At 40.6% G+C, this 14,495-nt stretch overlaps 1 protein-coding gene across 3 annotated transcripts in view; it reads left to right on the top strand.

Annotated features, from left to right (window-relative positions):
* ralgps2 (Ral GEF with PH domain and SH3 binding motif 2) overlaps positions 1–14,495 on the top strand; it is a 68,602-nt gene that overhangs the window by 18,418 nt on the left and 35,689 nt on the right. For 2 of the 3 annotated variants that reach the window (XM_023404458.2, XM_023404460.2), the window contains exons 3-6: positions 2,174–2,304; positions 2,670–2,777; positions 3,534–3,584; positions 12,167–12,250. In XM_023404458.2, the coding sequence (XP_023260226.1) occupies positions 2,245–2,304; positions 2,670–2,777; positions 3,534–3,584; positions 12,167–12,250 (303 nt within the window). In that variant the 5' untranslated portion in view covers positions 2,174–2,244. Of the gene's footprint in view, positions 1–2,173; positions 2,305–2,669; positions 2,778–3,533; positions 3,585–7,697; positions 7,750–12,166; positions 12,251–14,495 lie in introns of those variants that run through there. The other variant, XM_087173510.1, reaches the window with a different exon arrangement.

The following is a 14,495-nucleotide window of genomic DNA, read 5'->3' on the forward strand; positions in this document are numbered from 1 at the left end:
GTAGGAGCAGACATGACTGTACATTGCTTATTGTGTTGGACACAAAGGAGTGTAGGTAGAGTCCAACAAATGATATAAAGGTAAGTGTTTCAGACTCGACAACCTCGGAGACTTTGGTTGTAAAGTTTAGTTGTAGATGATGTGTGGAGTCGTAGATGTATTTAGAGAGTGTATTTTTGAACGAAGAGATAATCACTGATTATTGGGACACTTACATGTGTGTCTTTTAAAGACCCTGAGTTGTGTGTTAGTGTGGTAAATATAAGCAAGACTCCCAATTGATATTTTACATAATTTCAACTTCAGACTAAAGGACAAGACATGTACACTGTAGGTATTAGGCTGGGAAGTAAGGTAATTACAGATGTATGACTTTATAAACAACAGACAGACTTAGACTTGTAAACACAGACTGGCTGTTGCTTCCAGTGCAATTATACACTGCTGTCAAACAATGTGAGGGAAGTTGACATGATGTAGTGCTGTTTGTTCTTGGCTGAGCAGAATGGAACCGTAGAAGGCAGCTAATGGTTCTTAAAGTACAAAAAGACACACACACACACACACACACACACACACACACACACGCACACACACACACACACAGGCCTGCATTGTCAAGTACACAAGGGACCCCTTTGCTGGCCTTCAGTATTCTAAGCGACTCCTTATTTTTCATTACTGTCTCTCAGTATGCTTTTGGCAAAGAATAGTCTCTGGGGTGTCTCAGCTCTGTGCAGAGGAGATTATTGTGGAATATTAAAATATATCCCTAATAAGAAATCATTCACAGTTGAGATTTCAGTCTGTCTGTACAAGAACTAGACACTAATTTAACATTCATGATACATAAAATTATTAAGCACTGAGAATAATCTTTTCTTGTGTTTCTGTCTATATAGTCATGTGTAAGCTCAGACTGGGATATTAAAATAGATATGTGGATATTCAGTTTGTGTTTTTCCAGATACCATGAGTGACACTATGTGAGTAGTATCAGCGATAGTGAATGAAATGAATAGTGTCTCATGAGCAAAGGTGCTACGATTGTTTACAGTCACTTAAAGAAGACGATAAAAATGCAGCTTGTGCAACTTTCAGTAACTGATGCTCATGCTGAAACTATTTATTGATTATTTGCTTCACCATAAAGATAGTGACAATGTAGAGGATTGATTTAATCATTTAGATCATTTATCAAGAAAACCAACACATTTTAGAGATACAGCTTTGAATACTAATAATTTTTGTGTTTTGTCATTTAGTAAGAGAGAGTTTTCAGATTGCACTTTGGGCTCTGGTAACTTATGTTCTGTATTTGTCAATCACTTTTATAGATTTATATGGTACTCTCAATAGCCATGCTGCTGAGAATATACTATTATTAATGAATATACTATGAATATAGTAATATACTACTATTGATTGATGCCATATCACTATAGAAATATGGTGTCAATCAATAATAGTATATTAGTTCTCATATACTCAGCATTAACAAATCCACTCAATGAAACACAGTACTCAGCTGTTTTGTGTGTTTAGAAAATGTCTGTAAGCTGTTGAAATCCAGTGAGAGTGTCTGCAAAGTTTCAGGATGTACATATTATTCTCTGCTAGCTAAAAGAAAAATCTAAAAGATTCCTTCCTGTGTTTAGTAGTTAAGTCCGGTCTGGACAGTCACTGAGTAGCGGTAGGTCATACTCTAGTGTCGGGTGTAAGCTGTTTAGTGTTGTGGCTCAAACAGACAGCTGGCTTCTCCAAACCCCTTTCACATAAGAGCTCTTCTTAATGCTCAGCCTAAGCTCCTTCTGTCCTGTCCTCTCTCGTGTGTAGTAAATGGCAGACTGTGAAAGTGTGTGTCCATATGGCATGCACAGGCCTGCTGGGACAATAGCTGAACCTGTCATTACTTTCACCACCATTTCAAGTTCAACCATAACTAATTTTCTTGGGGTGAATTTAGCTTTGTAGTCAGGTCAGGAGCCTATAATGATAGAGTTAATACTTAAATCAACTTAATTCATCCAGTAGGTGGTGCTGTTGCTACAAGCTGAGTGATAAGTCTGCTTATGTATGCAGGTAATTATGATCAACATGTGGTGCAAAATTTACCCCCTGTCCATATTTTGTGTGTGTGTGTGTGTGTGTGTGTGTGTGTCTGTCTGTCCAGACGGCCGGGTGGACTTTGCTGCAACTGAGGATGATGAATGATCTCCTGCGCTAGAGCTAGTGGGTGTGGGAATGATGGACCTCCCTAATGGCCAATCAAGCATCACCACCACTGCTGCAACAGTCTCTGAGGTGAGGCCACGCCCACTCGCTAGACCTCCACCCAGTGTGTTGTAAGATGCTAGATGAATGTACAAGTATCTTCTAACATCTTTCAACACAAAAAAGCTTTAGTGTATGATTACTAGGTGACAGGATGTTGTGTTCATCCTGCCTGAAGCATTAAGTCATCAAATTTTTCAGTGATTCTCTACGACACCACATTAGTCTGAGTTCCTTAACATTCTCAAACCTTTCATACCTAACCTCTCCTCTTCACATCATAACATGGTTCTTAACAGTGCATCCATCACTCTTTTTTTCCTGATACCTTTTCTCAAATGTTATCTTATGATGTAACTGTGTGTGTTTGTTTGTTTGTTTGTCTCCTTCTCCAGAAGAGCAGCAGCTCAGAATCTCTCAGTGATAAGGGTTCTTCAGAGCTGAAGAAGAGTTTTGATGCTGTTGTGTTTGATGTGCTTAAGGTCACTCCTGAAGAATATGCAGTGAGTGAAGTTTATGTGTTTTTTGTGTGTATTTGAGAGTGTATCTGCCCTTGTCTGGTTATGCTGCATGTTGAGTGTTTAATGAAATGTTCAGTTTGCACAAATGTAATGTGCTGACTTGAGACAGGAGGAGATGGGATGAAAGAGGAGGAAATGGGGTCACAGTTTGGATCAGTAATAATTGATGTTGTTTGGCAGTGCCAAGCAGACACTGATAGATTTCCCCTGACTGCCTCTGCGCAAATGTTCCATGGCAACTGTGAACAAACAGTGACCACATTGCTGCTGAATGAGGCTTACCTTGTTGTGAGGAATAATTTTGCTGAAGTTTTCCCATAACAACTGAAATAAAGAGTTTCCCTCGCCAGTAAAATGATTTTAATGCTTTTTTGTGTGGTGTTCTACCCTGTTCAACCACAAGAGGGCACTCTTTATCTTCTCTGTTCTATTTTCATGTCACATCTACCCTGGTGTAACAAAAAGTCATTTAAGGGTGTTGTTTGTCAAAGCCAGCATCCTTGGAATAATGAGTTGTGTGCTGTCACACCCACTTGCTTGCAATGACAAAGCCTCTCTTGCAAAAGCAATATTTTAATTGTTGAACTGTTATCTATTGACCTTAGATTTGACAATGTATGATTCCTGCAGTACACAGTGACATAGCTCTTAAATAGCTGCGTGGGATTTGGGCAAAATGCAAACTTTGTCTGTCATTGTGGCCTAAGACTAACAACTGTTGTGTTTCACCTCCCCCAGGGCCAGATTACGCTCATGGATGCTCCTGTGTTCAAAGCCATCCAGCCAGAGGTGAGCAGTTATCAAATCTGTAGAGAAAAGAGAGAGGTTGACAGCTTTATTTGGCTGTCATTTATGACATCTAGTGTGAGAAATCAAGTGGCACTTTTGAGTTAGCTATGTGTTTCAAACATGTTGTTGTTTTTATTTTTTAGGCTGGATAGTGACATGTCTAAAATAAAAAAAAAAAAAACCATGAATCAATATGCAACATAAATCAGAAGGAACATTTCTACATTTGTATCTATGCATATATACGATTTGACTCTATCCATCTGCTGCCTTAGTCTCTCCGTCCCTCTATCTACTCTATTTCTATGCTGCACAGTAACCATGCAGTTGTTATCTCAGCAGCAGCTGTGATCAGACCTCCCACGCAGAGACGCATATCACAGTTATGCAGAAAAAAAGCGTATCTGTACCTCACCCAGTCTTGCACACCTTATCTGTCGCCTCAGTGAGAGCCAGTGCAGTCTGATGCTTTTTCTCGTCTGCATTTTGAGGCCCTTCCTGACAGCAGGCGTGGATAACCTGTGTTTAAGGTTGGTCACTGTGGCCTTATAAAAGCAGGATACAGACCACAGCCCAGCGTGGTGTGGTAGACCCTGCTATTGCACATGTGCAACACTTGTCTCATCTCAGCTAACACCAAACTCACTCCTTTGGCATGATATCACTCCCAGACCCATGGTTTGATTTAATTTAAAGAACATGTTATAGTGCAGCTTGACCTTATTGAGTCCCGAAAATTGTTTGTTGTGCCTGAGTAATGGAAAAAACTTAAGAATAACTTTCCTAACTAGCTTTCATCAGGGGTTGTCTTTGGAGTAATGCTGTTTCTTCACCCAGAGGGAAGTCATTGATATCATCTGGACTCCAGCCCTATCGTCTTAACTCTACTCGCTACTGAAGGTTTTCATGAATGCAAACATGCTCCCATGTTCAGTCTGGTTTGACTGACTGACTGGCTGGGTGGGATTTAGAAGCCTAATGAAAATGTGTCCCTGTATTTCAGTCTATTCCAGCAATTTGGAAAATAATGGGTGGAGAATTGAGAGGTTGCGGTGAAAGGGTGAGGATTGAAGGATCAGATGGGCAGGGACATGGTTTCACTTGTTGCAGAGTCCTGTGTTGGAGGGACTACAAGTGGGAACGAAGAATGATGCAGTTGAGAGTGAGCAAAAGGGGTCATTTTGGAAGGACTGTTGTGCTCATACTGGGCTGATGAGAAGATGAAGGCTGCAGTTTGGAGGGGAGAGAAAGAGCAGATTGTACAGTATGCAGAGTGACCCAGCAGCATCCTGGCAGGGACAGGGTGCCCTAGCAAGGCTTTTCCTGGTCTCACTGTGCTTTTGTCTCACAACACTGGCTGAAAAAAAAAAAGAAAAAACACAGCTATGACTGAACTAAACTCAACTAGAGTTTCCACTGCTGTCAGTCTCACAGACACATGATGGGAAGAGCAGGTGTGTGTGTGTGTGTGTGTGTGTGTGTGTGTGTGTGTGTGTGTTGGTGCATGCCTGCTGTTTCAATCTGTTCACTGCCTGAATAGGAAAATATTGAATAACTTGGTTCAAACTTTGAGTTGTGCAATAGTGTTTTTACTGACATACAGCCCATTCTTGCCCTTTAAGCACCCTTTAAATGCTGTGAAACACTAAAATCTACACACTAAATTAGGGCTTACTGATAAATGGGGAACAGTTATGGACATAATTAGAGTTAAAAATATTTTCATTTTTGCCATATCACTTTCCCAAGATGAGGGAGAGAGTGGAAAGAAGGCAGAGAGTGTGTTAGTTTCCATGACGTGATGTGTTGTAATTCTCATTTGTTAAAATAACTGTGAGGGAGTTGACCTTTGATTGGATATGATCTCTCCAGTGGAGTCTCTTGCTTTAAACTGACATGTCCAGATGTTCTTCAGAGGGTTTCAAGTTGACATATTTTGATTTTTTGCATAATAACAAACAAGAGACGAATCACATTTTCCACCAGATAGCTTCCAAGTGTTTCTGGTCTGTGGTCTTACTGATCAAATATGTCTTCACTGCACGCTTACAGCCTAGTCATGCAGGTAAACTAAACTTTCCCTTTAGACTTATGACTGACTACTTGGTGCAAATGTTGTCCTCCAAATGACTTAAATATTCTGTTTTGATGTTAGTTTTTTTCTGGTCTTCCAAGGCTGCGGTAATTTCCATAATAACTGTACTGACTACTTGAAATGGTTGGAAATGACCATAAACCAGCTATGACTTGGCCTGTTGGTGTCTATGTTTAAGATTTTATTTTTCCCCTCTCCATAAACACATCATAACTGTCCTAATATAATATGAATGTGAGTGTAAGTGAGTCTGTGAGAAAGACACTACCGTAGTTTCTGCACTGAGACTCCAGACACTATGATACTCTGAGACTGAGAGTCCAGACACTATTATGCATGCTGGTGTTTACAACATTTTACATGTGTATATAACACATAAACAGACACTCTGGCAAGAGACGAAAATATTGCTGCAGACAATATTTCAGTAGAACAGAGGAACTCATTAACTCAAGTTTTCCAGCGCTGACATGGAGCAGATGTATGGAGGGGAGCCGGAAAGATCAAGACAAACCCTCTGGATGAGGAAGAAAAGATAACTGTCAGTCACAATAGCAATAAAAGATAACATGAGAACTGTGGATGGAGACACCAAAAACAGTGTGAGGAGATGGGGTTGCGTCTGGCCAAATCCTCTGTGCAGGAGGCATGGACTATTCTCTTGTCTTCCAAGCTGTGGATATATATATATATATATATATATATATATGTGTAAAGTTAGAAAAGTCATGAATAATAACAGGGGAGGCCAGTATTTCTAAATAACTCTTTAATATTGGAAAGGCCTCAAGAGAGCTTGGTTTAACAGATCAGAACGCTTGCCACTCTGACACAGTAGACTCCAGAGACAAACACAGAGTCTAAACACATCTGCTTTTAATGGTACGTAAGTGACAGCTCATAAGACGCTGCCATGCATGTGGATTGTTGTGATGAGCTTCCTTCATGTGATGGAGCCTAGTCAGCGCAATAGTCATAATTCTTGTCTTAGAGCAGAGTATAGAAAGATGGGGAAGAACTTGACAAAGCATGGTCAGCGTCTGGTGTTCTTTTGTGTGATGTGCAGGTACAATTGATGGGAACAGCAGAAGTTTTTTTTTTTTGATGGTAAAATAATCTATAGTGCAGAGCAGACCGATGTTTAATCTACAGCCCTCAGCTGAATCGCTGATGTGTTTCTTGGCTGTTGGTTTGCAGAGTGAAATGCCATTAAAATGACAAGATGGATCAGAGAAAGGAGGGAAAAGGATGCAAGGGACTTGTAGCTAAATCTTTTTCTCTCATCTAAATTTACGATGCACTGATTCCTAATGGTTTGTAGCATTGATCGGTTCTGTTTATCAAGAGGGACCTGGATAGGACAGCTCACTATAGAACAGACGATCAGCTGATGAGAAATGTAGAGGAAAATGATGTGTAAGTGAAAATAGGTTAAGTTTGGAAGAATCGTGATGAAATAAAAGACATTGGACTTTTTCCCTCTTCATCTGTTTTTTCCAGTCCCAGTAGACCATTTCTAATTTTGTAATCAGACATGCGGCTGACAATCTACAATTGGATGTTTATGAAATCGAAGCTGAGAGGAAAAGAGAGACTGAGTGATGTAAAGGGACTTGAAAGGGGGGAGGGTTGCCTTTGTTTTTAACACACAGCCATGACAACAGCCAAGTAAGTAATTTAGTTGCTTTGGCTGGCAAGTTTTACTTCAGCTCTCAGGGAGTAGCTATCAGATTGCATTTTACATACCGCTGAGAAGTATGTCAGCTCCTCTCGTCTGAGCACCCAGCGCAGAAGTCCTCTGAACAGATTGAAAGTATCATGTGAGTCATGGAGGAGACAGTGACTTGTAGTGGGAGGCAGGTACGGTTTCACATTGTCAGGCCCGTCTCGCCCGCAGGCTTAACGCGTTACAGCAATGATTGTGAGATACAGAAACATTTCCTTAAATCTTGTGCTTTCTGTCACAACTGTACCTGACATTGCATGCAGCTCTCTGTAGGGACCTGTAGTCTGCACACACAACAAACACAGGAGGGAATCACACCTAGACTACAGCCTGTCAACATGACGGTCAGTACACATTAATCATGGTGAGAGGTGAGGGAAAATAATGTTTTGGCAGTGGAGACAGAAAAACCACACTGACAAGTTTTCCCTCGTTAAAGAGGATTTCGTCCAAAGTTTGTGATTCGGTTTCAAAAAAGGGTGCCAATGGAATACTGTAAGGTGTAGTGGAAGACTACATCGAACCAAATTATTATGTTTAATATCTCTTTCAGCGTATAACAGTAATTATTATGATGATATCATGTTTAGCAAATGCGCTATGAAAGTTTCATATAGAAACATGCCTAGTCTGATTTCGCTTACCATGACAGATGGCCTGTACTACCAGAAGAATCACACACAGTACATGTACTAAAAGAACTCCTGGGAAAGTAATTCTTTCCATGGTGTGCACAGCAAGGTAATGGAGGCTGCTGCTGGCTGCTTGTAGGTCTCTGCCAGGTTTATAGTTTATGGATGTCTGACTGAAACAACAATGCACTGTCATTTTTCCTTTTCATGTATTTTGTTTTCTTTTCCGTTTCTCTTGTGTTCTTTTTTTTTTTTTTTTTTTTTTTTTTTTTTTTTTTCTTTTTCTTACCAGAACAGAAGGGAATAGTTCTATCTGTAGACCAGTTGCATAACTTGGCTCTTGGATTAGGGTTCCTCTGTCTTGCTACGAGCTGAAGTACAGAACAGCAAGAGATTTTCCATTGCACTCCTTCCTGTCATTCTCAGCAAATCTATCTTCACAATCTCCTCTCTTCTTGCGGCAAACCCTCTTTCTCAGTCTCACTTCCTCCTCATCTTTGTTCGTTTTCCATCCTGTTCCTTACCTTTTATCAGCCCTTCCTGTCTTGGCCCGTGGCCTCTCTTTAATATTCTCCGGGACCCCAACACTTGAGATTTCCATTTACAGTATACACACAAAAAAAAAAGCAATTGCTGTGGTATCTCACATGAGGTCATCGCAATTTGTGGCTTAGCTGCAGCTTGTTGTCATATTCAGCCTGTAATTCTGTTTATATAATAATCTTAAAATGTGTTTGTAACGCAGAGTGCAGTCTACACTTTAATTGAAGAGATAACGAGATATTGAAAAGGTCATTTAAAGTTTAGGTTTAGAGATGTTTTGGTGTGTGTAAATTTTTGCTGTGGTTCATGTTGGACTGAGAATCTGATCTGTTGACATCTTTGGTTGGATCCAGAAGAAAACTCTTTACCCCATCACTTATTCATTGACGACTGCAACTAGGGATGTTGCAATATACCAGTATTGGCCATAACCGTGATACGTAGAAAATGAAATATTCATATTGTGCTAATAATACACACGTGATAATGGTCTTGTGGATCTTTTGTTTATCACTTCAACTGGTTGCCTATTTCACAAAGTGTTATAGTGTTTATTTTTGTACAGTTATAGTTACAGACTCTCTCCACCTCCCAACACTTGTATGAGTCCAATTCATTTGCCAAAGATGAATGACTGGTAGCATTGCGCCCCCCCCCCCCAATAAGAGTTATTGCGATAATATTGTTATCGTCAATTCTTTGGCAACAATAATTGTGTAGTGAAAAACTGACATTGCAACAGCCCTAATTGCATCTTGTAACTGGAGGTGATGTCAGCTTTCCCTGACAGCCCTCATGTTAACCATACATACCCGACAGTGTAGATACTGCCAGCCTCTAGCAGCCCCATAGGACTGTGTTTTAATGAAAAAGCTGCTCAGCCAGACCAGCATGTGGAAATGACAGGCTGTCTGTGGTTTGGCAGAGCAGGCTTCATTTTTTTTAACTGCACTCTTTTACTGCAGCATTTAAAACCCTCTCCTTACCAAATCTCCCTCGTCAAAGCCTGTTTCCAAAGAATCAACTGTTTTCAGTGTTTTTATTTTTTATTTTATTTTTTTTAAATGTTGCCTGTTGTTTGTGAGGCTTCAGTGTAAAATTAGACTACAAAGGCACAAGAAAAATTAAGTAAATAAATGAAATGAATAAGATAAAAATGGAAATAAAATTCTAATAGGTTCTGGAGAGGCTGTGGATCGGTTCCCTGCTGCTTCAATACACATGAGGCAATTGGTTATTACATAACTTCAGAACAATAGAGATTAAATGACTTCAGCTTCAGGCTAAGCGAGATGGACAGAGGGGTGGATAGTCAGATTAGAGGACAGGCCTAGGTGGTCCAGTGTTGAAGGATCAGTGACAGTTGTTGAAATGTTGTGGTCTTGTTGAGCGAGAGAGGTGTAGGAGTGTCTGCGTGTCTCCTCTTGGGTGTATCACCTACCTGGGTGGTCAGGTGGTGGTCTGAGCTGTGAGACACACAAACACCTCTACCTCCCAGTAACTATGGAACGTCTGTGTTTAAGAATCATCACCAAAGTTGTGTAGAAGTTGGAGAAACGAATGATTGACATGATGGCAGGAAGGAGGAAAGCGCTTATTTAAAAAAGGACAGATTTTAAATAAACAATGACTTCTCCTTGGTGAGACAGGCTCGTGTCTCCTACACGCTGGTTTAGCTACATCCTGCGACATGGACAACATGCTCAAACTGTGAGGAGGCTCAACACAGGCTTGTAAACCTTGTGGGAAGATGCTGTTGGGTCTTCTACAGTGTTTTTTTTTATGTCTTAATACTATCTCTTCATCTTCCTACACTTTCCCCCTTTTTCCTATCCTTGTATCCTCATCCTGACTCAGGCAATATAGGTCCCAAGGCATCACCTCGCCCACGCACGAAGGTCTTCTTGTAACATCTGTATTTGATATTTTGCCTCTTTACCCCCGCTGGCTGCCTCTAACGACTCAGAGACTCACCCTTGAATGAGCGTGACTTCTTTTTGCAAGTAGACGTCCTGATGCGACCCAGGTCAGGGAGTTGTGAGCAGTTCGGTACAGGTTGTTGCTTCCAGACGGTCAGACTGTCTCACTGGGGGTATTGTGTGGGGGAGCTGCAGCCTGATTCAGTTGTTCATATTGTAGCCCAAGCCGGCTGGGCTGGCAGGGATTAGGAGGAGAACTTGCACAACATTTTTCCTACTGTTACGTCAGTGTCCCTGGCCTCTGGAAAGCCTGTGGGGGCCAAAGGAGGGTCTGGGTTTCCCTTGTGGTGTCTGTGTGGTCTCCTATCTTTACCTCATCACTGAGGACAGTGGCTGAGGCCAAACCGAGTTGAGCCTGGTACTGACTGCCTATTTGTATTTGTGTGTTGTTGGAATTTTCTGTGATCAAGTTCCAAAATCGCTGCCCTTCCTTTAATAACGTGAACTGAATTCACTCTCAGAACCGCTGCTTCCACAGCTGCTGCTACTTTGTAAGAATAGCATCATGAGAAGTGCAGACATTTATCAGCTTATTGACAGGTAATCAGCAAATTACAACTTCAGCAACTTGATCATTATTTTAAAGTTATTAATGAAATAAAATAAATCAAACAATTACTAATTACATTGCGGGTTTGTCAAATATGAGGATTTGCTGCTTCTCTCTGTTTTTTGTCAATGTAAATTGAATAACTTCAGCTTTTTGACAGTTGGCAGAAATAAAATATTTATTTATATTTATTGGTCTCTGGTAACTTGATTTGAAGAACATTTTTTATAATTTGACATTTTGTGGATTGAAAGTACTTCACTGTGCATTACTGAGGAGTTTTATCGTTTACATTTGAACCGAAATGTGTTTTTCAGCAAAGTGCATTGTGTGTGTCTGTAATTTTACCCATAAGTTCTAACAAACACACATGAATGACTCTTGCATCATAAAACATTTGTTTAAAAATGTTTTGAAATAGGCATTGTTTACATTCATTTGTGGTTTGTGTCTTTTCTTGTTTTAATCCGGCGTTGCTTTTACACGTTACTGCCACTGCCATTACTGCCGCCCTGTGCAGCTCTATTATATCACCTCTGTGCTCATGGGATTCATACGTGTCCTCATACACAGTAGAGCTTGACTTCTCTGAATTGCATTCAGATTAATCTATTCCTCAATAAATGAATGAATGAATCAATGTTATAATTTTGTTTAAAGATAAACTGTCAGATTTACAATTGAGTTTCAAATTGCTTTTATTATGATTCATGAACATTTTTGGAAATCTTTATTTTGGTTGCATAAAAGCTGCTGTGGGAATCTGTAATGAGCACTGAGCTTCATACTGAGACAGAACTTGTTCCTTTATCACTTGCTTGTGTTTACAGTCATGTATGAATCCTTCTGAGCCTTAGACTGGATCCTGTCTTCTCCCTCTCTTTCTTCTCTTCATAGCGTTTCTCTCCTATATCCTGACCTCTGCCTCCTCTTCACTTACCACTGACTGACCTCTGACTAGACTGTTGAGCACATTCAGTAAAATGCTGACATAAACAAAAAGGTTCTGAAGATCTGTGCATGATGTTAATTTCCCTGATTGTTTGTATGTTTTCAGGAGCTTTCAAGCTGTGGCTGGAACAAGAAGGAAAAACACAGCTCTGCTCCAAATGTCGTGGCCTTCACTCGCAGGTTCAACCAGGTGAGACACATAAACAGTCTGTACTTCAGTACTACCTCAAGTCTCAACCGAAAGGAGAGTCAAGAGAGAGAAAACCATTCCTCTTGCAGTGTTAAAGATTTATGAGCCTTGGCCATCAAGGAAGGGAGATATTACATCTCCTCTTTCCATCGTGTCCTCTTCTTTCATCCTCCAAGTGCCAAATCATCACCCTAGCTCTCCCAGAGGTGGTTGTTTTTAAAGCCCTGCTTGTCAGGGCAGTTCCTAATAACCGCCACATCTCCTCCCTGCTAGTCGTATACATCATAACTAGTCCCCAAGTCAAGTCAAGTCAAGTCAGAAGAAAGGTAGGATATTTAGTCCTTAGCTGGTTCTTTGCTTTTGGACTTAGTTATTAATGTGCAGGTTGGTGCACATTTCCAAATGTATGCAGGAGTGTGCATGGCATGCTCCCTCAGTGCCCTGTGAAATCATCAACAGGAAGTTGTGGGTAATGATGTAAGGGGCAGCCATGCCCTTGAATCACCTTCCATTGTTTTTGCCAGGCTCCTTTAAGACCCACTTTACTGCCCTCCAGTATAAATATGAGATGATCTAACAAGAATGTGTTGCTGTGGAAACTTCTTCATGTATAGCAGATCCCAAACGGTGATTCAAGATGTTAGCTGCACACATTTCAGTTGCTTGGAGCCAAGGAAAATGAGCTTTTTGGATAATAGGACTTGGATTGGGAGAGCAGAGAGTCCCAAAAAGCTCCTTAGCATGAGCTGAAGCCATATTCCTTCCTTCAGTCGCTGTTTTGCTGGCACTTCATTTTGGGAGCCAGTAGAGCAAAAGAAAAGTGGCCAGTCCGTTGAGCAGGCAGCAAGGAGAGAATAATTCAGAATAAGACTGTACATTGATCATATAATACATATGATCAATGCACAGTAATCTCCTCTTGTGTTTTCTGCAGTGACACACCAGCAGCTTGTATAGTAGTAAAAAAAAACAGTTGTCTATATCCAGCAATTGTAAGATGAATAATAAACAATTTCATGCAATGATAGTAGCCAAATGAGAATAGACTATTCTCACCAGAAAAGAACTAAAAAAATGTTTGATGCTGTCAAACTTTCAACATAAAAAATATCTTCATATTATATTTATGTTGCTTTATTATTCACATTCTAGACATATTACAAACAAGTTACAAACATACAGCTACAGTCAATTATGCAACCAGATAACAGAAAATGACATATCTACTTCTCAAATGAGCATCAGCTTGATTTCTACAGTGCAATTATTAATGCAAATAAAAGCAGCAGCATCAACTTATTCCAGCGCTACTATTAAGTATATAAATTCACTTTCTACCACTGAACAGCTGTTGGTAAATCAGGGCTCAGTCCCACCATCACCTCAGGCCTGTCGACCAGCTGTTGTCCCCGTTTTTGTCCAGATCTTCAACTCCATCCCATCCCTTCCTCCCCTCAGGCCATTAAATGGGTTGATCCACAGCTTTTGGCTGGATCTATCTGCTTCCGCTTATTTATGATTATTGAAGTGCTGGAGACTCGCAGCTCTGTTCTGGCGGCCTTGATACGCTCATAAACACAGCCCCCAAGACATGATCTTTGCTTCAGGACATGATATGACATCCATAAACACAGGACCCTGTCTTTGCAGCCCCTGTATCCCCAAATCCTCCCTCAGTCACACAATCACATTCGTGTTTGCACCTATGTGGAGCACTGTCGTCATGACTGATCTCATCGTTGTGCAGTTTTGAAGGCCAAGGCATATGAGGACACATGCTTTGTGATGAACCCCCACGGCATAGTGAATTTCAGAGACATGCTTTGTCCAGACTGACCTCAGATATCAAGTTAAAACATTGAGGAAACTAAAAGTGAAGCTGCAGCATGTTTTTGCTCCCAGATTGGAATCACATTTTACAGTCAATGGAAACTTCAGTCTACTGTACACTGGAGGGTGAAGGTATATTTAAATGTTTTTTTTAAAATCTAAATATTGCTGTCTGGAAGAAAAAAAGGTGTATATTAAAATGGAAGAGTTTACCATCCATGTATCTTATATCCATTTTCTTACACTCCCTCATCTTCTCTCCATGTGAAATAGTAAAAATTAAACACATATGGCTCTGGAGATACACCACCTGCATAGATTGATTGATTGACCGGTTTGATGAGTGTATCATATGGTTAAAAGAGAAAGAAGGGGGGGGGGGGGGGGGGGGGGGCAAGCGAGTGAGTGGCTGGAT

This window comes from Seriola lalandi, unplaced genomic scaffold, assembly GCF_002814215.2.
Source record: "Seriola lalandi dorsalis isolate HSWRI2012SDOR001 ecotype SW California unplaced genomic scaffold, Sedor1 jcf7180002054244, whole genome shotgun sequence".
Classification (NCBI taxonomy): domain Eukaryota; kingdom Metazoa; phylum Chordata; class Actinopteri; order Carangiformes; family Carangidae; genus Seriola; species Seriola lalandi.